At 44.3% G+C, this 23,573-nt stretch overlaps 1 protein-coding gene across 1 annotated transcript in view; it reads right to left on the bottom strand.

The window, feature by feature from the left end:
* Positions 1-7,224: 7,224 nt before the first annotated feature.
* Positions 7,225-23,573, bottom strand: part of LRRC63 (leucine rich repeat containing 63) — a 63,264-nt gene continuing 46,915 nt past the window's right edge. The window contains exon 10 of the mRNA XM_029209953.1: positions 7,225-7,561. Coding sequence (XP_029065786.1) covers positions 7,225-7,561 — 337 coding nt within the window. The remainder of the gene's footprint in view (positions 7,562-23,573) is intronic.

The following is a 23,573-nucleotide window of genomic DNA, read 5'->3' as shown; positions in this document are numbered from 1 at the left end:
ATAAATTTCTTTTTCCTAATATTTCTTATATTTACATGCTTTTCTTCCACCTCCTATATACTTTCTCCTGCTTCAGAAAGGGCCCTGGGGCTGGGTCCCTTCTCGGCACATCTTTAGTCTGGAACGTGGTGTCATGTCCCCAGGATTCTCACTCCCTAAGGAAACCTACTCAGAATGAACTTGTCAAACAGCACAGGCAAGCAATAAAGTGGGACAGGTCGTTCCCTCACCTCATCCAGTGTTGTGTGTGTGTGTGTGTGTATGTGTGTGTGTTTCATTCAGTGGGATGATATTGGGTACTTGCAAGAAATGAGTGTCTACTATAAATCTGGCATCTTCTCATCCTATCAATTGTTTTCCCGTCCCAGATGCCCCTGCTGGAGCTGTGCCCCCATTCATTATTTAAGCTAGGTCTCTTTTATTTATTTATTTTTTAATTAAAAAAAATCTCAGTGTGTTTTAATTAATTAATTAATTAATTTGGCTGTGCTGGGTCTTAGTTGCAGCACGCGGGATCTTTGTTGCCACGTGTGGGGTCTTTAGTTGTGGCATGCGGGCTCTTAGTTGTGGCATGCATGCGGGATCTAGTTCCCCGACCAGGCATCAAACCGGGCACCCCTGTATTGGGAGCGGGGAGTCTTAACCACTGGGTACTGGGGAAGTCCAAGCTAGGTCTCTTTTAAATAGAAATTCAGGCACATAGGATAAGATAAATGAGATGAAATTTAAGACACTGTTTCATTTTTACCCATAGCTTATATTCTGTCTTAGGAATCTAGGATCCGAGGGGCATGTTGATATTCCTTATAACAGTCCTACGAGGTTCATGTCAATATCTCCATTTTACAGGTAAGGGCACTGAGGCTTAGAGAAGAGAAGTAACTTACCTAGGTTCCCACAAGTTATGCATGCTGCCTGCCTCCAAAGACCATGTTCCAACTCCCACTTCTTCCGTGGCATCTTTCTTAGATTATACAAAAAAAACACTTTAACTTCTAAGTGCTGGTCAAACCTCAGCTGGTGGCATTGGCTGAGTATTTTCTCACATTCTTCCCTTGCGTTGATTTGAGGGAGTTGCTGTGGCTTATGCATTGCTTGAAGGGCTTTGTGTTCAGGCTGCCAGGTCTGTAAGGCACTGGTGAGTGTGTGTGTGTGTGTGTGTTTGTGTGTGTGTGCATGTGTGTATGGGTGTGAGACACATTTTTGATGTTGAGGAAGAGTGCACAGGAGCTACCAGGAAGTGATGCTTTTGGTTCTTTATTTTGAGGAAGAATGAGGCCATTTAAATCACCAGTCTACAGGTTTGACTGGGCTGTGGTTCCTCCCTGCCCTGGTAACAGAGGCTCCTTCCCAGTAAGGTACCTGTTGGAACAGAGAAGTGGCCTCAGCCCACCCCGGAGGGAAGTAATTAGTTGTGACATATTTTGCTCTTTAATGGGATTTACTCCTTGCCTGGTTTTCCCATGGCTGCTGGAAGGTAGACGAAGACCTAGCATTTCTCATCAGGCCATCGCCCACCGTGAGGCACTGGGGTTCAGTCCCAGGATCTCAGGGATCAATCTTCTGCCTTTATACTCTTTACTGGGAAAATCCCAATAACATGTCCTTTACAGTCGTGATTCTCAGCTGCAAGTAGGGAGTTATACCAGGGGACATGGGGCAAGGAGGCTGAGCCATCCCAAAGTCGTCCTGGTGTGATGACTTGGGTAAGAATCTTTGGCCAGAACTATGGACCGAATCCCAGATCTGCCACTTCCTACCTGTGTGACTCTGACCACGCTACTTAAATTATCAGTACCTGAGCTTCTGTTTGAAAACTGGGGGATAATAACGATCTGTAGTGGATATGAGGATTTGACATGAAAATGAAGCATCCAGCAGAGGCAAGGAGCATGGAGGCAGGAACGCAGCAAGATGAAGGTCAGGAGGGGCCCTGGGAGGAGAGATGCCTGGAGGTGCAGGCAGGAGCCTGACAAAATGCAGAGAGAAGCACAGGATTTGCCTCAACTCTGGGGTTAATCTCTCACATCCTTAGTCCTGTCGGCCAGGAGAGCTGGCCCTACGTGTGTGAGGAAGCGGAGAAGCGTGTTTTCTCAGTTTTAGGCTGAGGTTTTCCAGTTGTGTTTGCAGTCTGCCATCTGTGACATCACTCATGAAAGCACTATTTTAGTTTCTGGTGAAGTGAAAAAGAGAACTCTGATTCCTCTTTCCAAACCAGTTGGGGGATTATTTAAAGATAGAGATCCTTATAAGGAAGCACCTTATAAAGGATGTTGACAATGAGACAGTGAGATTCTCTCCCACGTCCCCCTTCGGAAATGACCTTGAGAAGTCTCGTGACGGAGGCTTCGTGTATGTGATATCTGGTTGGCATGAAACCAGCTGAGCCGTGGCGGCAGGGACTGAGGTTCCCAACACCTCGCTCACATGTCTACACTGTTCCTTTCAGCGAGAAGAGGAAGGCGGCTGCAGGGAGGCCGCCAGGATGCACTAGGTCCGGTCTTGGCGTCCAGAGCCATGAGCCCGCAAAGTAGCCTTCCGCCCACAGAGCCCTCCTGCCACAGCTAGGCAGAGGCAGAGAAGCTTCTACTTGCTCATTTGGGAAGTGTCCCCTTCTGCCACCGCCCTATCCCCACTCTGTTGTTTTTGCCCTCGGTCCCATTCACTTTAAACAAATTTCAACATTGAAAACAAATTAACGATGCTATTCCATAGGCCATTTGTTGGGGGGTGCATTTGCCAGGCACATAAAGGTACCTTTGGGAAAGGGCTAGAGCCCAGACTCTAGTTACCAGGATCTGAATTCCTTCCCCTGAACTCTTCTCATTATGGACTCCACAAGTGGCAGACAAGAGCACCGTGCCTTCCCACTGAAGGGGGAGGCCTCTGGGGACAGCTTCTCTATTAATATTGAACAGAAGATGGCTTATTAGTAGCTGGTGGGCAATCTTTATTACATCAAGTTAATGGACAGTGGCTCCCGTGAACCATGAGTCTATTAAAAAAAAACAGAAAGAAAGATGTGTCTCCAGCTTGTAGCATGTCCATCAGTATTGCTCTTCTCTTCCTGGGCACATGGTCCTAGCCCCATGCATCTGGCTCAGCCAATGTAGCAAAAGAGGGACCAGTGAAATTCAAGTGGAGATGGTGCCCATTACTTCCGGTCTGGCCTTGAAACATCCTCTTTCCTTCCACTCTCTCGTTTCTCTCTGTCCCAAGACCCCTCTCTGATATTCAGCCTGAGAGGAGAGACCTAATCTGGAGGTGTTTGTTTTTATAAACGTGGATTGGTGGTAGCAGTAGGGGACCCAGGGTGTGGGTAACTATAAGGGTGAACAGGCAGGTGTGTAGGGGGAGGATGGCTATGGACCCCGGCCTTCCCTTAGTGTAGTCCAGTTCCTTTAACGAGGTCCTCTGATGCTCCAACTAGACCTCCGTGTCCCGAGGGCCTCAGCCTCACATCGACACAAGCCAAACTCACCTACTTATGACTATCCCCTCAGCCTTCCCAGCTACACTAACTTATGCTAACAGGTTATTGGGTTCTCCCAGTTTTGTACCAACTTCAGAGCTGGGGGCAGGTAAGGACTTCAAACGATAAATCTTTTGCCCCCAGCTTTGTCTGTGTTAACAGCACCAGAGCCTGGGATGTCTGGAAAAAGGGAGAAAATGAATATTTACTGTGCATCTGTTATGTGGTAGAGACTGAGGTTTTCTATCTTAAAAATAAATGGCCGGAGAAATTCTCTCTGGGGCAATGACGTTGATTCTGAGCCTTAAATAGCAAAGAGCAGAAGGACATGCAAAGATCCGTGGCCTGAGCATTCTTTGGCAGGAAAAATGGCAAAGGCTGAAGACCCAAAGTGCCGAGGAGCCTGCTGTGTCCAAAAGCCAGAAGATCATGGCTAAAGCAACCCAGGCAGCAATCAGAGAGCAGGCAGGAGCTGGAGCACGTGAGGCTGCCGAGGCCATGGGAAGGAGTCTGGATTTCGTTCTGTGTGAAGCAGAAGCCCATTGGAGGATTGCGTGAAGGGGAGTAGCATGGTCTGCTCTACATTTAAAAGTGATCATCGTGGGCTTCCCTGGTGGTGCAGTGGTTGAGAGTCCGCCTGCCGATGCAGGGGACGCGGGTTCGTGCCCCGGTCCGGGAAGATCCCACATGCCGCGGAGCGGCTGGGCCCGTGAGCCATGGCCGCTGAGCCTGCGCGTCCGGAGCCTGTGCTCCGCAACGGGAGAGGCCACGACAGTGAGAGGCCCGCGTACCGCAAAAAAAAAAAAAAAAAGTGATCATCGATGTTACGTGGCAACCTGGATGGGAGGGGAGCCTGGGGGAGAATGGGTACATGTACATGTATGGCTGAGTCCCTTTGCTTTGCTTCTGAAACTATCACAGCATTGTTAATCGGCTATGCTCCAGTATAAAATAAAAAGTTAAATAAATAAATAAAGTGATCACCCCGGAGAAGGGCATGTTTAGGGGAAGAAGTGGTGGCTGAGCTGGAGGCAACCCAAGTCCAGGCAAGAGCTAATGGTGCCGAAAACTGCAATGGCAGCAGTGGAGTTGAGAGAAGTTGATGGTCTGTGGTCCAGGCATCAATGTTGTGAGTATACTTAGGCTCCATTGTGAGAAGAAATGCAGTAGCAAAATTACATCTTTGGCCATGACCCACTAGGCACCCCACTCAGCACTTGGGGAGATCGGTTGAGACTGATCATCTCCTCTCTCCCTCCTTTGTTTCTATGACTGTTAACGTGGTTGAGGAAAGAGAAAAAAAGAAGAAAAAATATCATCCATCTCTACAGCAGGTGGCAGCACGGCTTTGAGTTTGAGCCTCAAGCAGTGAAGCGTGCACATCAAAGCTACCAAAATCAACAGCATTTCAAGCTCACTTTGGTGTCTCCACAGGCAAAGAAGCAGCGAATCAATCATTATCATCATCTAGAAAATCACCCTTTAGGAAGGTGGTCGATCAGATTGTAATTTAAACATGTCATTTCCCCATAAGGACAACATATCACTTTTTATAAGGAAGAGTTGGTTTAGCCTATCTTTCCAGCCATTACAAAGCACCACACTGCACCAGGAGTGATTTCCTGGTTAAATCTACAGTGTCTTTACCTCTTTAAAGGTGGAACTCCCAGGGCTGTTCTTAGACCTGGGGCTGGGGTGGGGGGGGGGTGGAGAAGGGGCGATGGGCAGAGCAAAGCTTAAGAGCCTCAGGATCCAGACCACTTGAGTTTCAAAGCTGTCTCATACTTACTAGTTCTATGACCTTGTGCAAGTTATGTAATGCTTGTGTCTCAGTTTCCTCATCTGTAAAATGTACATAACAGCCAGCGTCTGTCATATGGGGTTGTTGTGAAGATTAAATGGGTTGTAAGTGTAAAGCATCAGAGCAGTACTGGCTGCATTGGGAAGCACGATACAATTGATGGTGAATATTGTCGCTATTGCGTGTGTGCGTTTTAAGGGTGAGAACAGCTTTGCAGAGCACCAAGCACTCATCACCCCAAGCCAGGAGCAACTGGTCACAGAATACCTCCTTATTTTCTCAAGGATAGAATCCAGGTGGTCAAAACCCCAAGTTGAAGTGGACAGAGAGGCATAAGGTGTGTCCCTGCTTCTAGAATGGGCTACACGTCAAGCCCATGGAGAGGCAGAATGGAACCTAAATTTGCACCTGGTCCAACCTCCCGCTCCTGTGGCGTCCTGGCCTCAGAAAGCACAGCGTGTGCTCTCCCAAAGTCAACTGACCCCCTGTCATTTACACCCCGATCCTAATTCCACATTCAAATCAGCCTCAATAAATGGAAATCTGCCCCCATTCCAAAGGATCTTGAGGGAAAGAAGGTGTGAGATGCCAACGTTGGCCCCAACACTACCACTGTTAGGAAATCCACAAAGAAAAGTGACTACTGGAGAATCCAGTATGGAAAAGGGACTCTTTCTGAACTTAGCCTTTTTCTTCCTTTTGGTTGAAAACCAGAAATTCATTACAGTAGGACCACAGGGTCAGCCATGAGCTGGTCTGTCCTTCAGTGAGTGTCTAAGTGCCCTGGGTCCATGAGCTGCATCAATAAGAGAAGAAAAAAAAATGTGTACAGTATTTGAATATCTCTGAAGCATCACCAGTGACAAAGATAGGGCTTCACAGAGCTGAGTGAGGGCTGTCTCCTGATCCCACCCCCAGCCCACATTGTCAGTGTCACCTAAGAGAGGCTAGGATAGGCCTGAAGCCCAAAGGGCCAGGGTTTATTTGGAAACATAGGTCTTCCCTGCATCGCTTAAGTTATACGACTGACATACACAAGTCACCTCACCTCTCTGGGCCTTCATCTCCTTGCCTTTAAACTGAGCAGAACTGAACTAAATCAGTGTTTCCAGCAGTGAGTTCCCTGGAACATTAGTCCTTTGAGTTGCTCCATGAAGAAAAGGGTTCTGTGGTCTAAAGCAGTCGTTTTGATCTTGCCCCTCAGGGGACATCTGGCCATGTCTGGAGACATTTTTGTCACAGATTAGGAAAGGGGGACGGCCCTGGCTTCTAGTGGGTGGAAGCCAGGGATGCTGCTAACTACCCTACAATGCATAGGACAGTCCGCAAGACAAAGAATTATCCCTCCCAGAGTGTTATAAGTTTGAGGAACTAAGATTTAATGAGAACCCCTGGTCTAATGAGCTTGAGATTTACGGAGCGTATCCCATCACCTTCTTTCTCCACACACATTAGCATGATGAAGACAGAAGCATCACCGTAAGTGCTCTTTGACCCAGCGTTTCTCAGCCTCGTTTGATCATGGAACACTCTGCCACCCTGTCCCCACCATCACAGACCCATAACTTTATTTTCCTCATGCACAACGACCTCCAGACTGTGGGCCATTTGGGGAGATGCTGGCAAGATGATCTCCAACGTGGTTTTTGCATTTTAAAAAACATTTAGAGGCATTTTCCTCTGATGAGACAGCGTAACGTCGAGTTCTGAAATATAGCTTGGAATCCTGCTTCTTGAGTGGGATCGCTCTGTGAGCTGTGACTTTGGACAGGTGGCTTCAGCCTGGGGTTCCTAAGTTTCATCTAAAGTGGAAGTAGTAGCATCACCACCAGGCAGGGGTGCCCCAGGGTTAATGGAGATAACGGCCAGCAGGCACATTTACTAAGCCCTCAACTCAACGTTAACCATTATCATCTAAGTGTTTTGTTGGTGCTCTGATTTTGTGATTTCCTCAAGGCTCTGTAGTTGTTCGAGGTGTCAGATGTGCCCACAAGAGGGCGCCAGCCACACAGTTTTGCCTCCAAGCATTTTCAAATCCGGTTGGAAAGCCCTGCAGGCAGTTTTGCCCGCCTCCTCCGTCGGATTTCTCCTGAGCTGCTGAACCACAGATGTGAGAACCGATAGAGACCCTGCAGATGGCGGAATCCGACAACCGGATTTTGCAGTTATAGCCACAGGAGGCTAACTGTGGAGCTGGTGAGCATGACTTACAAAACCAACATAGTGGCAGGAAATCTACTCCAGGAACATTCTCTGTGGAGTTGGACGGCAGGACGGAAACAATCTTTCTGGAAGGAAGAACGGCATCAAATGAGTTAACAGCAGTGCCGAGCTGAAATGAGAGGCAGCTGCTGGTGTGTGTGTGTGTGTGTGTGTGTGTGTGTGTGAGAGAGAGAGAGAGAGAGAGAGAGAGAGAGAGAGAGAGAGAGAGAGAGAGGGATTGAAAAAAAAAAGGGAAACACTGGATTCTGTACTGGTCCTTTCCTCCGGACGAGCTCGGAGGACTGACGTATTCAAGATGGCATTTGACAGGCTGAGCCTGAGAGCATTTTTCACACCCAGGGCCCCTTTAAGGGAACCTGCTCCACCCACAGTCCCTGGGGCTCAGACACCCATATTTTGTCCTCCTCCCTCCTCTCCAGTCACATCTGAGCCCAGGGTGTCCAGTCCTTCAACTGGCTGGGTCCCCTGTTCCCTGAGATCTAAGTTATCAAAAGACAGACGTGATGAGCAGTGGGGGTTCAGCTGACAAATCATGAGGCAGAAAGGGGCAAGGGAGGCCTGGGTGACCACTCCGAGCCAGCAGGTGAGGGGACGGGGCTGAGGTGTCACAGAGGAGCACACACACCGCAGGAGGCGCAAGGGCCATGAGCGGGATGGGACCGCGTGCCAGGGAAGGGCTGAAGGAGATGGAGGGTTTCTGCAGCAGCCTGTCCCCCACTTTTTTTTCAAAGCAATTTGTTTGGGTCTCTAGTTTCCTACAACTAAATTGCTTAATGAAGATAAAGTTTTGAAGGCGGTGTCAGACTACAGACCTCATGGCAAAGGCAACATTGATGGTGTGTGTTTATGGAGAGGAATCATACTGCAGGAGAGCCTGTGGGTATGTATGTGCTCAGACGGAATAGTCCTCCCTCTCTCCCTCCTTCTCCCCCTCCCCCTCCTCCTTCTCCTCCAAGGTCTCCTCCTCTTCTCCCTTCACTTTCTCTTTCTCTCCCTACTTCTCTTTCTCTTCCTTAGCTCTAATACCTTAATTTTTTAAACGTTTTTATTTTGAAATAGTTTCCAAATTACAGAAAGTTGCATTTTGCTGATCACCTGCCCTGATAGCTACAGGGCTGGTTCCCTTTGGTCATTAAAATTTGAGCTTAAACATCACCACTTTGAGACACCTGTCACTCTTAACTACTTCACCTTATTTTAATCCTCACTATCTGATATTTTCCTTTCTCACTTAAAAAAAATACGTTTATGGTCTATTTTATTCTGTCCTATACAGGGCTTGTACATAGTAGCTGCTCAATAGAGATTTAATGAATTTTGTTAAGTGAATGAGTGTGCTGACTTCAATTCTGTTCAGGTCAGTATTTGTTGGTTCATGGTCCTAGCTTTCTTCTTGTTTGGTATGTGTCTTGTCTTTCATATTGCTTTCAGTTTTATATATTCTCCACTGTCTTTCTCTCCATTACTGTCCACTTATCTCTTTGTTCTCATTCTTACTAACTTCTTTCTTCTTGATGGGGTCTCTCTCATGCTTCCATGCTTGTTGCCAGTCTCCAACCTTCAGGAGACCTTACTCATATCTTTCAAAGCCAACTTTTCAATGAATAACCCCTGTACTCAGCCCCCTCCCACCCTGTTTGACATCCCCTTGGGCCATGGTCAGTCAGAAGCAGTGTGGATTCTATAAGACAAAGAAGAGCAGACAAAATCATCATTCATTCAGGTCATCTGCCAAGAACACAAAGAAAGAGCCCTGTGGGTCCATGTCTTTCGTTAGAGGTAATTAACTCCAGAGACAAAAGGTTCCTACTGTCTGGAGCTCATTTAAACTTAGCCCTCCTCACATATCCTGGCAAATTTCACAACACTGATAATGCAATAGCAGCAAAGGGGGGTAAATATATGTGGAAGATAGAGCCGTATATCACGCAACAAAGTTTTAAAGGCAAGTGAGGTAAAAATATTACTTCTGTCCTGAAGCTGTGGAAGGAATCAATCTTTTTTTGTAATGCCTTGTCTGAACTAAACTCCCATGTTACATCTATATTGAAAATGCACTCAGAGAAAAATTTGGTTTTCATCGTATATTTCAAATATTGTTTTTTAAAAAAATGATTGTTGTGTGCTGTATAAGCATGGCAGATTAACTACATGCTCCTTCCCACCCTCCCTCCTAGAATCTTATTAAAATGACTGCAAAGGTAGTAAAATATAAATAAATTAAAAAATCCAAGAGGACAAAGTGAATTGGATACGAAACAGCATCAGATGAGAGAGATTTCAACACAGTTCTGGGTGATGGAGGATTTGCAAAGAAGGCGGCAGGATGGGAAGCCGAGGGTTCCTCTTCGGACCCACAGAAAGGCTTCCCAAGGTATGCAGTCCCACAAGGCAACACGCTGAGAATGGGGATTTTCTGGAAGTCTGTCTATGGAGCAGTTTGCTGTCCTTCCCATCCTCGTGAAGTCTGGTAACTGCCCTCCCCACCCCTCAGAGTCTGGAGGCTTATTCTCTAGAGAAACTGACCTTAAGAAACTTGGGAGAATCATAGTGAAGTGGGGTGGGGAGAGATGGGATACAAGTTTAAAACAAGGGACTTAAGTGAAAATCTGCCCATTGAACAGTAGGCTCTCATCCCCCACCCCACACTCCGAGGATTCTTCTCTGAAGCCTGTGAATAAACCAAGAAAAAAGATCCCAGGCACCAACACTGGAGGACCTCCCTCCCCTCAAATGAAAACGGGAACTTGCCAATTGATCTCCCTGGGGTGACGCCCCACAAATACTCACAACTGAACTTGCAATTAGCTTCGTGCTTAAATATGAAAGAGTAGGCAAGATCACCAGACATTTTGTGGGTAGCTACAAAATGGAAGAGAGAGAGAGAGAGAAAGAGAAAGAAAAAGGAAGGAAGAAAGGGAGGGAGGGAGGGAGGGAGGGAGGAAGGAAAGAACAAATACAGAGGAAACAGATCATGCTGAAAACAGAAAAAATTAAATTAACATTCTATGGTGGAGGAGGGAAGGTAAGATTTTAAAGGGATAGCACAGGCTGATCTTGGTGGTGACGTATCTTATGTGATAAAATAACATAGAATTATACACACACATTGTACCAATGTCAGTTTCCTGGTTTTGATATTGTGTTACAAGTAAGTAAACGTAAGATATAACCATTTGGGGAAACTAGGTAAAGGGTACTTGGGACCTCCTGGTGTTACATCTTTATACATCTTTGCAACTTCCCAACCATCTATAATTATTTCAAAATAAAAAGTTAAAAAACGAATATCCTCAGTGTGTTAAGAGAAGGTATTGCATCCCAAACAAGAATAAGATACTATAAAAATAATCAAAAGAAGACAAATTTCTTTGAGGTTAAAAATGATAGTTCCAAAAAAGTAAAGGGCTGAAAAATAATACTGAAAAAGTCTCACATAAAACAGAAGTGGGGCTTCCCTGGTGGCGCAGTGGTTGAGAGTCGGCCTGCCGATGCAGGGGACACGGGTTCGTGCCCTGGTCCGGGAAGATCCCACATGACGCGGAGCGGCTGGGCCCGTGAGCCACGGCCGCCGAGCCTGCGCGTCTGGAACCTGTGCTCCGCAGCGAGAGAGGCCACAACAGTGAGAGGCCCGCAAAAAAAAAAAAAAAAAAAAAACAACAGAAGTGAAGGTAAAGCAATGAGAAAAGTTAAAGAGAAAAAAAAAAAAAACTCTTGTCCGTAGGACAAGAATAAAGGGACCCACAGAGTATAGATAAGTCGTATTAAAACCACAGCCCAAGAGTGAAAGAATGCCACAGCTGCTACTCAGACCCCTAGGGTGTCTGTGGATCCAGAAACCCTCTCCAGATCCAGTCCCGGTAAGAGGACGTGCTTTCAAGTTTGAAAGACAGCCCACCTTCCCTATTACTTTATTCGTGTCCTATATGAAGTCCCTTTATTTGAGTTAGCTTTAAGTCTTGTGTTGCTTGCAACCAAATGAGTCTCACCAGAAGAAACATGAAATACGCCGCTGAGACTTCGTTGTTTCGATGTTCACAAAAGAAAGTTTTGGCATGAGTTTCATGCAAATGCAAGAGGAGAGTAAATACAAATGCATATGCAATAATTATGCTGGTACAAACAAGGCACTAAAAGTACTAAAAGTATTGATCTTCCCGGACAAGTAAACGGTGCACCGTTGGTGTTCTCCTTCTGTATTGCTGATCTCGCGGGAGTTGGAGCAAGAGAAGCCGGCAGAGCCATGACAATGCGCATGCGCTGCGTCAGGCTCCGCTCGCCCTCAGTCTCCAGCGGGAAGAGAGGGCTGGTGCCGCGTGCAAATGTATCTCCTGTGGTTTCTCTCTACCTGGACACCTACCGGGAAGGAGATGCTGGAAAATGCCGTTTAGCTTAGCCAAGTTGACACCTGGAACCACCAGAGGTATGCCACTAGTATTCTAAGTTTCCCCAGGGATTTTCTAAAGTAGCAAACTAAGATGGCGAATTTTGAGTTTGGAAAATGTTTGGTTTTAACAAAATCTCAGAACTGTGAAGGGAGTGGCTGGAGGATGCCAATTCCAATGATGAAGCTCAGGGGATGAGAACTTTCCAAACCCCAAGAAGAGTTGAAGCTGGACTTTGCCCTGGACAGGAAAAGGGCGGGGTTGGGGGGGGGGGCAGAGTTGGCCAACGGAGTCGGGGGTGATCCAATATGTTACCTAACTGAGTCGTAGGGACCCTCTTCCGGGTCCTAGCCCCACAGAGGCCCACTGTCTCTGCAGGGGAGGGTTCTTTTTCCACTTGGGTTCAGTAGGTGAATAAGGAAACCGAAGCTGAGATAGCAACACAGCACAAGCTTTATTCAGTGGCCAAAGAATGGAGAAGCGGGAACTAGGTTCACAGATCAGCTTCTCACCTACCTGGGGAGAGTGGTTTAATTTTAAACACTAAAGGCAAAGGGAGGAGGAGCGAGGGGAGGCATATGCATTAGTCCGCTGGAAAAGGGGCAGGGCTTTTTCAGAGGGAGAGGGGTGCTACCCCCTTTTTATCCTTTTTGGGTCCTTATTCTTAGGTTTTGGCTGCAGGAGGGTGTGTTATTTTATGTGCTAATGTAGTAAAATCAGCGTATAATGAGACTCAGGGTCTGTTGGAGGTCAGATTCCTCAGCATCTTGGTCCCAGCTGGTCCCGTCTGGTTTTGTCTGTTTGTAGCTTCCTATCGCTGGACCCTTTAACTTAAAGATTTATGGTATACTCTAATAAAGATGTTAAAAAATAAAGAAAGAAAGAAAAGAAAAAAAAACCAGAAGAAAAAAAGAGTGTAACTCCCACATCAATGATACATTATTAATAATAAAAAATAATAAAATTTTAAAAAAGAAAAAGATTTATGGTAACTACTGCTAAAGGTGGGGGAGTTGGCAGGTTTGGAGCAAGGACACTCCTGCTAAAAATGGAATTTGAAGGGCTGTGGGCAAAGCCCTGGAGCAGTTCTGGAAATAAATACAATATTAGAAAAATGTTGGCCACTTGCTTGAGGAAGTTGTGGGAAAATTAATCATATCTATGGGCACGTGGGGGAAAAAGTCACCCATAAAAAATGAAAACTCTGGGCATGAACCACAAACAGGCATGACTTATCAATGTATCCTGCTTGTATGGATTGTGAAACTCAAGCCAAGAAATGAACGTACAAACTGATCCAGAGGCATCGAAAGGTCTAGAGTCACGGCCAAAACAAATGAAATAAACATATTTATAGTGACCAAATTTTTAATAAGCTTAGAAATCATAATAACAGCCTACGTTCTATGAAAAAGAGAGTTAAGAAAGAATCAAATCGAATTTCTAGAAATAAGTCATTGAAAAAAACTTGTATGAATTAAACAGCATGTTAGGAACAGCTGAAACACTGGAAGATAAATTTGAAGAAATCGTCTTGAATGCAGTACACCAAAATAAAGAGATGGAAATATAAATGAGAAAAGTTCAAAGACATGGGGAACTAAATAAGAGATTTTAAAAAATTACATCTAGAAGGAAAGCATGGAGGGAAGGAGGGAGAGGCCAGTGAAAAGCCAATGGCTAAGAATTTTCTAGAGAGGAGCAGTATGCAGTCTCAGTTTGAAGAAGCATTCTGAATTCCCAAGCATAAAAAATAAAACCAAGTCCACACTAAATATATTAGGGTCAAACTTCAGAATATCAAAGACAACAAGGAAATACTAAACACAATGAGAGGATCCATAGGTTACCTACAAAAGAATAGTAGTCATGCAGAGAACAGACTTATCAACAATAGGTACAAAAGATAAATGTCACAGTGCTGAAGTGAAATAGTCATCAGCCTGGAACTCTGTACTCGCCTAAATTATTATATGAGAGTGAAGTGAAATAAAGGCGTTTTGTACATCCATGCCTACCATGTAACAGAAAGTCTTCCTGTAGAAATTCTTCCTGTATTTAAAATATATATTTGTTTCTAAAAATTAGTGTTTCTCATAATACACTTTATAAATGTTACTACTGTTGATTCAATTCCCTGGGCGGAACAAAAAAGCAGAGGAAAAAACGCCAAGTTTACCAAACAAGTTGAAGACAAAAATCATTGATCTTGGACTTCCAGCTCCAGAACTGTGAATAATAAACTTCTGTTGTTTACAAGCTACCCAGTCGGTGTTGTGTTGTCGTAGCAGCCTGAACGGACTACCAGGTAGGTAACAAATAGTCTGTGGACTGACAGGGATCCACAAAACATGCATCATGTAGCACTGTCCTGCAACACAGTGGCTTCACCCAGAGGATTATTCGATTTTAGAATTTTAGAGCTGGAAGGAATGCTAGACCCCATCCAGTCCAAATCCTTGGTTTTACAGTGTAGGATACTGAGAACCTGAAGTTTTAGTAAATTGCCCAGAGTCACACAGTGGGTGCAATTCCATATGAAGTCAAGGCCAAGTGTCCTAAATCTCCTCACCAGCACCCCCTGAAATTCCCAAAGGAAGATGAATTTCCTCTGAGATTCCTGTTGAATAGTCTTCAGGCTCCATCTGACATGGGATTTAGTAGAAGGGCCAGGGTTGCCCTCCTGGATGGGGGCATGATGTGGAGGATGAAAGGGGTCATGTTCCAGCTGTCTCTTACTAGAAGAATATCTTTGGGAAAATTACTTAAATTCTCAAAACCTCAGTTTCTTATATCGTAAACGTCCCACCTTGACGTTTGCTGTGTGGATTAGAGATACAAAACTAACGTCTCTGGTGTTCCCTCTTGTGGTAGGCAGAATAATGGTCCCCCGAAGATGTCTCAGTCCTAATCCTTGGAACCTGTGACTGTGTCATGTCACATGGCAATGGGAGAATTTAGGTTGGCAGGTGGAGTTAAGGTATGTTAATCAGATGATCTTGAGATGGAGAGATTATCCTGGATCATCTGGGTGGGACCATTGTCAAGAGGCTAAGAATCCTCAAAAGACGGAGAAAGAAGAGGAAATATTAGAGATGACAGCGAGAGACAGAATCATCGCTGGCTTTGAAGATAGAAGGGTGTCATGAGCAAAGGAATGAAGGCAGCCTCTAGAATCTGGAAAAGGCAAGAAAATGGATTCTCCCCTAGAGCCTCCGGAAGAAACGCAGCCTTGCCGACACTGTGACTTAAACCCTAAACCCAGTGAGACCCATTTCAGACATAAATCCTCCAGAACTATACGATAACGAAATTGTGTTGTTTTAAGCCACTGATTTGTGGTAATTTGTTACAGTAGCTCTAGGAAACGAATATACCTTTCATCTGAGCGTGATTCCTGCTTTCCTAGAGCAGCCTTTACTTATCTCCTGGAAGACATAGCTCTTTGGAGGACATATCTCATAGTGGTATTTTGGGGCAGAATATGCTCTAACAAAGCCAGCCAGGGCAGAAAGCCAGCTTCTTTTGAGGGTGTAGCTTCTCTCCTGCTGTTGCTCAGTTGCCTTTAGCTATGTGGGTTAGAAACAGTGATTTCATTTGGGAGTCATCACACTTGGGAATTCAAATGTATTCTAAAATAGCTAATAATCTGATTTTGTTTTTCTCTTGCCTGATTGTACATTTTAGTTAGAGCTGCCTTCTTGCAATGTGTCAGGCGCTGTTTGCCAGGAAAGGGTTAAGGGAGCAGCAGCAATGAGGTTCCGTGGTGCCTGGCAGTGGTGGCCGCAGACGGTTTGTGGTCTCTGCCCCTTGCAACACCCATCATCCTGTTTGATGCAACCCTTTGATGCAGTGTGAAAGGGCAGCGACCTGCTCTGTTTGACCCACTTCCTTATACTCGAGCACAGGTATTGGGATTTGCATGTTTCGTAACTGGGTATTCATTACGTTGCATAAAATTCTCAGCGTGTGGAGACACCATAATATGACCGTTGCCAGTGATGAGTTTATATAAAAAAAGGAGAAAATGCAGCGTGAGGCTCAACCTAGTTTGGACACATTCTTGTCCGCTTGCTTCCAATCACATGGGTGTGTCGCCCTCAGCTTCTCTGGTGATACTGATGCTGGTGGGGACCCGCTGGCTGTTGAGAAGAGGAACAAACTTTTTAGTGGTTCCTCAGAGTAAAGAAGCTGTTTCTGTTTCTGAAACAAGCTGTAGAAGTGTGGGATACTTTTAGCTTCCCCCTTTTCTAATTTTTTTAGAATAAAATAGCTAAATCTGGCTCCAGGTAAAATAGTGAAGCATTTAATCTATTTCCTTAAGATTTATGGCAATCAAATTTATTTAATTTTATTACAAAATTAAACTAGTAGAAAATAGGAAATTTTAAAAAGACAATTCAAATAACCACAATAAGATACCAGTTTCCCCTATCAAATGATTAAAAATTTTAAATGACAGTCCTCAGTGTTTTGGTGAGTGTGTGGTGGAAAAGGTGATGTAGATTGCTGTGTGTGATTGCTTACATGAGTGAGCACACACATTTTCCAGAAAGCAAACTGGCTTTCTGTGTCAAGAGCCTTCAGCGTGTTTATATATGTAACCCTGAAATGATACTGTTCAGAATTCATCCTTTTTAAACTCACCCTTTCAGTTTCCTTATCTCTAAAATAGAGATATTAATAGAGACTATTTCATAGGGTGATTTGAGAATTAAATAATGGAAAACTGGCACACAATGTGTGCTAGACAAATGTTAGGCATAATTATTGATGAAAAAAATAAGAATCTTTCCAGATAAAAATTATTACAACATGGTGGCATAGAACTTTCAGATATTGGTACCCTGTGTGCTTGAACAAACCTAAAAAAATATTTTAGGAAGAGAGCTTTGGTCCACCCACTGCTCATTCAGCTCTGGAAATAGATCTCTTAAGATGTCTCAAAGTTACGTAAACTGGAGCTTTTGATTTAATTCAGACATATTGTCATAAAAAGGGTTAAGGACTTCTTTTTTTTTTTTTTTTGCGGTACGCGACCTCTCACTGTTGTGGCCTCTCCCGTTGCGGAGCACAGGCTCCGGACGCGCAGGCTCAGCGGCCATGGCTCACGGGCCCGGCCGCTCCGCGGCATGTGGGATCCTCCCAGACCGGGGCACGAACCCGTGTCCCCTGCATCGGCAGGCGGACCCTCAACCACTGCGCCACCAGGGAAGCCCAGGACTTCTTTGACGTAAGAAAACTACACATATAATTTTTATGGATTGCTTTTAGGGTAAACTTTGTTTTTTTTAAGATTTTTTTGATGTGAACCATTTTTAAAGTCTTTATTGCATTTGTTACAATATTGCTTCTGTTTTATGTTTTGGTTTTTTTCGCCATGAGGCATGTGGGATCTTAGCTTCCCAACCAGGGATCGAAGCAACATCCCCTGCATTGGAAGGTGAAGTCCTAACCACTGGACTGCCAGGGAAGTCCCTAAACTTCGTTTTCTGAGGGAACATTCTAGTGAGCACTCAGTGCCTGGAATTGTGCGTTTCATGTGGGCTGATTGAACTTTATAAGCAGCAGGTGTGTAGGATTAGGGTCTGGGTCTATTTGAATGTTTTCAAAGGTCTTTGATGACGAGCCTTCCTGGCCCCTAAGGAACAGGAATTCAGATTGCTTTGGCTGGTAATGATTGGGCTGTAGTTTGGATGAGCAAATCAAAGTCTGTTGTGAAAGGAAAGAGGAGAATTCGGCTGTTTGGGAAGACAATAAAGGGAGTGTGCAACAGGAACTCACAGAAAACAGAGAAGAGAACGCTGCAAGTAGTGTCTATGGGATGGAGAGCTAGTTACCTGGGACTTTAGAGGGGATGCTCAGAATGCGGAGGGGCTGCCCAGGGAGGGAGAGGGGGAATTGGGGAGGGGAGTAGACTGATAGACCTGTTCTAGGTCCTTCTCATGCATTTGGAGCCGCCTTGAATGGTGTCTCCATCACTGACCCACAAGCGTTCACACATGTAGAGACCTCCGTCCCCTCCACCGCTGAGCTGCATATAGGGTAAACCTGGGCTCCACCTGTCCTGTGTTTTGTCAGCTGAAAGAGAGACCCTCAGGCTGGGACAGTGCTTAATGGCATCCCCATTACCATTATAAGGTAATATTGTTTTCCTATTTTTTAAAAACCTGTTTGTCTTTTACACAGGACATGCTATCTGCTTGTGTCCATTGTGAACTATAAATAGTGGTAATTCCATTTGCTCTGTAAAAAGGAGGTCAAGGAGATAGATCCAGTAGTCATGATAACAAACACCCTCTGTTATCATAATGGAATGAAGACAGCTGCAATCTAAATTCAGGGACGTTTGGGGGTTCTTTGAGAAATCACCAAAAGGAATACTGTACATCATTTTGGGTCTCTTTCTTGGTGTATTGCCAAGTGGACAGGGAAAATGAAATTGGAAAGTTCCAGTTAAGGCAGTTCTTTCTATGACACATGATGTTACAAAACAGCGCCCTTTTCCTGGACGCTGTTTCAAGGACTGTCTATTATCGTGCTTTCTGGGCCAAGAGCGTCTTCAGTTAAGGTCAATTGGAAATCTGGTGGCTGAGCAGATATTTCCCAAATAGATAATGACTTTTTGTAATTGTCTCTGTATCTGTCCTAGGCCTTATGGAGACTATTGATCTGTGAGCTGAGCCAAGTTTTGCATTACTATAAATTACTGGGGTAATTCTTACTTTTTAGTGCCTCGCTCCTTAAGTGAAAAGTGTATGACCAAAGCAAGAGTGACTCAGGGATCAAAAAATGCAATTGGTGTGCATCTCTTTTTAGTACAGAAAACACCTACCGTTTAAAAGCTGTGTGAAATTGAGCTAAGAAAAAGTAAAGGAAGAAAATCAAGATGACTGTCATTTGTACAGTTTCAAGTAAGCCCATGGTTCTCACTGAATTTTTTAAAATTATTGGTAAGTGGCTTAGCTGAGTTGCCAAGGAATATGCCACTTGTCCCCATAAAGTTTCAACTCTGGCTTCTGCAGAATTTTCTAACATGAAATTCCTGTATTTGAAACCCAGTGAAAATTTAGTTGGTTCAGGTTTTCCCAGGGATCAAACATACTCAGCAAATTGCTGTGGAAATGCTGTTAAGGCGGGTCAGACAGCATTTCAAAACTGACACTGTGAGGAGGCTGAGCCTTATTCTTCTCACGCTCCAGGCGCCAGGAAACATCCTTTCCAATTTTCAGAAGCAGCCGGGGTAGAAATTCTCTCAAAAGGGACAGGTGGTCCCAGCGTCCTGCACTCGTGCATTGTCCTTGGGCCACGAGGGCCCGATGGCGAGGGGGCTGCAGCTGCCCTTTTTGAGCGAGTGGGACCCAGTGAGGGCGGAGGCCGTTGTCGGGAAGGGGGCGGCACCGAGTAACTTGACCCTTTCTCAGCACAGCCGTTTATCCACGTCCAAGGGCTGGTTCTTTCCCTGCCCCTGCATGGAATTTCTGCTAGATCCCAAAGTCCTCCTGCCCTCTGTGTCCTAGGCAGTATCCTTTCAGTACCAGAGCAACCAGTCCAGTGGGATAATCACACTCTGAGCTCTTCAGCAAGTAAGAACATATTGAGTCAGGCCTGGAACCCATGGAGGGGAGGGGCTGTGATCCACTGCATCTGTCACCCCTCACTACCCTCCCCCACCTTGCTCTCTGATTGCTTAGCTACAGTTTCTGACCTTTCAGAGAGGTGCCCCGTGGGGGAGGGGATGAGGAGAAAAGGACACAGTCTCGTGTCGCTCTCATGATCTGGCACTGTGCCATGTGGGCTTGGTGGATGCTCGAAGCCCTCTCTTTCTGGCAGTTTTGGGGGGTTCTTGGAGAGTCCGCCATGCCCAGGAATCCCCCGTTGCAGCTCCCACTAGTCAGGCAATGCTTCCTTCAGTTGCCGCTTCCGTCTCCCTCAAGCCCTGTACCTACAGCAGTAGATCCCCCTGCAGAATCATTTGACTCCACACCCCAGTAGAGCTCCCAGAGAGAACCCTTTCACAATGACTCCAGGCCTGATGTTCCCTCTGGTCACCTGACTCAAAGGGAAACTCCTGCATCCTTGCGCCTGAGTGTGGTCCTGCCGCTCGTGCCCAAGCTGTCCTCTTTTATCTTTGCTTGGCCACCTCAGGCCTGTAGCCACAGCCTCTTTCCTTTAGAATTCTTTGTGCGTGTCCTTCACCAGTGCCTTGTGTTCGTGAAGTTCCAGTGAACATACAACTCATCAAGCAGGCCCTAGAAACCTCTCCCAGGTGCCTTAAGGCAAGGGGGAAGCTACCTCCACGATTTCTTTTGGGTAGCTGGAGGATACCTGTCTGTCTGCTTGTCTGTGACGGTCACAAATCTAGTTTTGTCCACCTTATTTCCAAGCTCTATATAACGTTTTGACTTGAAATGTTATGTGTAACACCTCAATTTGGAAACTTATTTTAAGCATTCAGGCCCCCGCAAAACAAACACCAAGAGTCCCACTTTAGCATCCTGTTACAGTTGCTAACCAGTATCAAACAATAGCTTAGAACCCAAGAAGTGATATCAAATGCATTTATAAGGTGCTAACATGTAAACAAAGAAAAGCTTAGTCTGACAAGTTATACTGACAAGGATTCAGAGGTAGGTCAGGACCTAGCAGGTGTGAGTGTTAGGATTGATTAGTAATGCCTGCAGGGAGCTGGGGAATATGATGATGCGGGGCTAGGTGTCTGCCGGTCCCAGAAGATGTTGGGGGCTCAATAACAAAGCAGATCTTACATGCTGTTCCCAGGCTATCTTGGTTTGCTCTTTAGAAGATTTTTTTTTCTTTGAAGAGGTGTACAGAGGTACAAAAAGGAAAGTAATTGGACCAGGAGTGGTTGCTTTCTTCCTTGCCAGTAGGCTAGATAGACCAGTGTCTGGTGAGGTGAAAGACACGGGCCCCCTGCCCCACCCCACAAGTGGGATCACAGCAAATCAGTTTGCTTAACCTTGTTCCCAGCCTAACATTATAAACCTAAGTGAAATCAGGTTTAAAAGAGCAGCTTCAAGGGAAAAATAAGTGAGCTCAAGACAGATGACTTTAGCAGGGGGCATATTACTCTTTGCTGGTATGGTTGATTGGAGTCACACGACAAGCTATATTTGTTAGGGTTAGGTCTGGCTGGAGATAACAGCAAATGCAAAATATCAGTGGCTAAACCAAGCTAGAAATTAATTCCTCTCTCATATACAAGATATGCAGTACCAGGTCTGACATTGTGGTTTATGGTGTCATGAGGTACCTGGGATCCTTCTTTCTATTCTCGAGGTCACCTCATGGCCCAAAATGGCTCCAGTTGTCTGGTTTTCATCCTAGGCTGGAGGAAGGAGGAAAGGGCAGAAAGGATCTTCTCTTGGATCAATCTGATCCCTTTAAACAGACTTCCTGGAGCCCTGTGGAAACTTTCATGTCTCATTGGCCATAATTTCGTCATCAAATCTAGCCTCAAGGGAGTCTGGGAAATTCAGTATCTTATACTGGGAGGCAATGTGCCTAGCTAAAAATCAAGATTCTGGTCCTAACGAGGAAAAGGAGAAAGGAAATGCTGTGGGTTATCAGTCTTCTGTGCCACACAGGTAATACTAGAAAAGCAATGGCTTTAAAATCCCTCCATTCTTTTGGTATATGAAAATGCTTTGCAAATTATAAAATATTTAGGCAATGTAATCTGGTTTCTAATGGGTTGTAAGAGTTTGAAGTGATGCAAAGACAGGGCACTATTTGGTGAGAGGTTAAATGAGCAAATTAGGAGTATTCAAATCGTAGTGTCTTTTTCTCCTGATAAATAACTTAAACATTGTGACCATATATCTGAATTTTTTTTTTTAAATGAGAATGTATAGTCTGGCATCTCATCTGAGTCAGGCAATAGATCAGAATATTGTGAAGTCATTTTACAATATGTTATTAGACTCACTTTCTGTTCTGTTGAAAATTTATTGAATTGAATAAAAACATAGAAGGTGCCTGCTATGTGTAAGGCATTGTAGTAGAAAATACCTGAAAAACTAGCAAAAGGGAAAATGGCATACCCTATTTTTAAAAAGGAAAAAAAAAATGGCCAATCCGTTAGAATGTGAATTTCATGAGGAGAGGAACTTTTGTCACTTTCATTCACTGCTATAACTGAACGGTCTAGGACAGTGTCTGGCATACAGTAGGAACCCAATAAATATTTGTTAATTGAGTGAATGACTGAATGCATCCTAGAAAATATTGACCTGCCTCCTACTCTAAAATAACAAAACATAAATCAACTTGAAAGTATATATATATGTATGTTTTTCTTTATTTTTTTTAGGCCACGTCATGCGGGACCCTAGTTCCCCAACCAGGGATCGAACCCATGCCCTCTGCATTGGGAGCATGGAGTCTTAACCACTGGACTGCCAGGGAAGTCCTTATATATGTATGGTTTTATAAATATGTTTCTGAGGAGTGGTATATTAAATCATACTTAGAGCTAATAATTTAAAGATGCCATATAAAGATTTTCAAAGAATGCTTTTATTAAGAGAATAATCACCCTTACTTTGTTTGTTTGACAAACCTAGATTTTTTTAATATGTGACACTTGCATAAAGTGGCCTCAACTCCACTTCAGTGCCCAGAAGAGAACAGAATATGACTTAAAACTAACATAGTTTTTAAATATCATATCAGCTCTATAAAACTAATTTTTTCCTATGACAAAGTTATAGTCTTGGTGAATTAATGAATGAAATAAAGATTTTTTTCATACTTTGTCCTCCTATGAAGTATAAAACAAGGGAATCATTCTAGAGACTTCCCTCCCTCCATCATGTTCAACATCTACTAATTTTATATTTTTAAAATATTTTTTATTTTATATTTATATATTTATTCATATTAATATTTATTTATATTTTATTTATACTTATATTTTTTATATTTTGTATTCTAAGTATTTCTTTTTTTTTACATCTTTATTGGAGTATAATTGCTTTACAATGGTGTGTTAGTTTCTGCTTTATAACAAAGTGAATCAGCCATACGTATACATATGTTCCCATATCTCTTCCCTCTTGCATCTCCCTCCCTCCCACCCTCCCTATCCCACCCCTCCAGGCAGTCACAAAGCACCCAGCTGATCTCCCTGTGCTATGCGGCTGCTTCCCACTAGCTATCTACCTTACGTATGGTAGTGTGTATATGTCCATGCCTCTCTCTCGCTTTGTCACAGCTTACCCTTCCCCCTCCCCATATCCTCAAGTCTGTTCTCTAGTAGGTCTGTGTTTTTATTCCTGTCTTACCCCTAGGTTCTTCATGACATTTTTTTTCTTTAATTCCATATATATGTGTTAGCATACGGTATTTGTCTTTCTCTATCTGACTTACTTCACTCTGTATGACAGACTCTAGGTCTATTCACCTCATTACAAATTGCTCAGTTAAGCTTCTTTTTATGGCTGAGTAATATTCCATTGTATATATGTGCCACATCTTCTTTATCCATTCATCCGATGATGGACACTTAGGTTGTTTCCATCTCCGGGCTATTGTAAATAGAGCTGCAGTGAACATTTTGGTACACGACTCTTTTTGAATTATGGTTTTTCTCAGGGTATGTGCCCAGTAGTGGGATTACTGGGTCATATGGTAGTTCTATTTGTAGTTTTTTAAGGAACCTCCATACTGT

Source organism: Monodon monoceros, unplaced genomic scaffold (assembly GCF_005190385.1).
Source record: "Monodon monoceros isolate NGI ecotype Baffin Bay Population unplaced genomic scaffold, NGI_Narwhal_1 Super_Scaffold_8, whole genome shotgun sequence".
Classification (NCBI taxonomy): Eukaryota; Metazoa; Chordata; class Mammalia; order Artiodactyla; family Monodontidae; genus Monodon; species Monodon monoceros.
The sequence above is the reverse complement of the archived record's forward strand: the minus strand, read 5'-3'. Positions and strand labels throughout refer to the sequence as shown.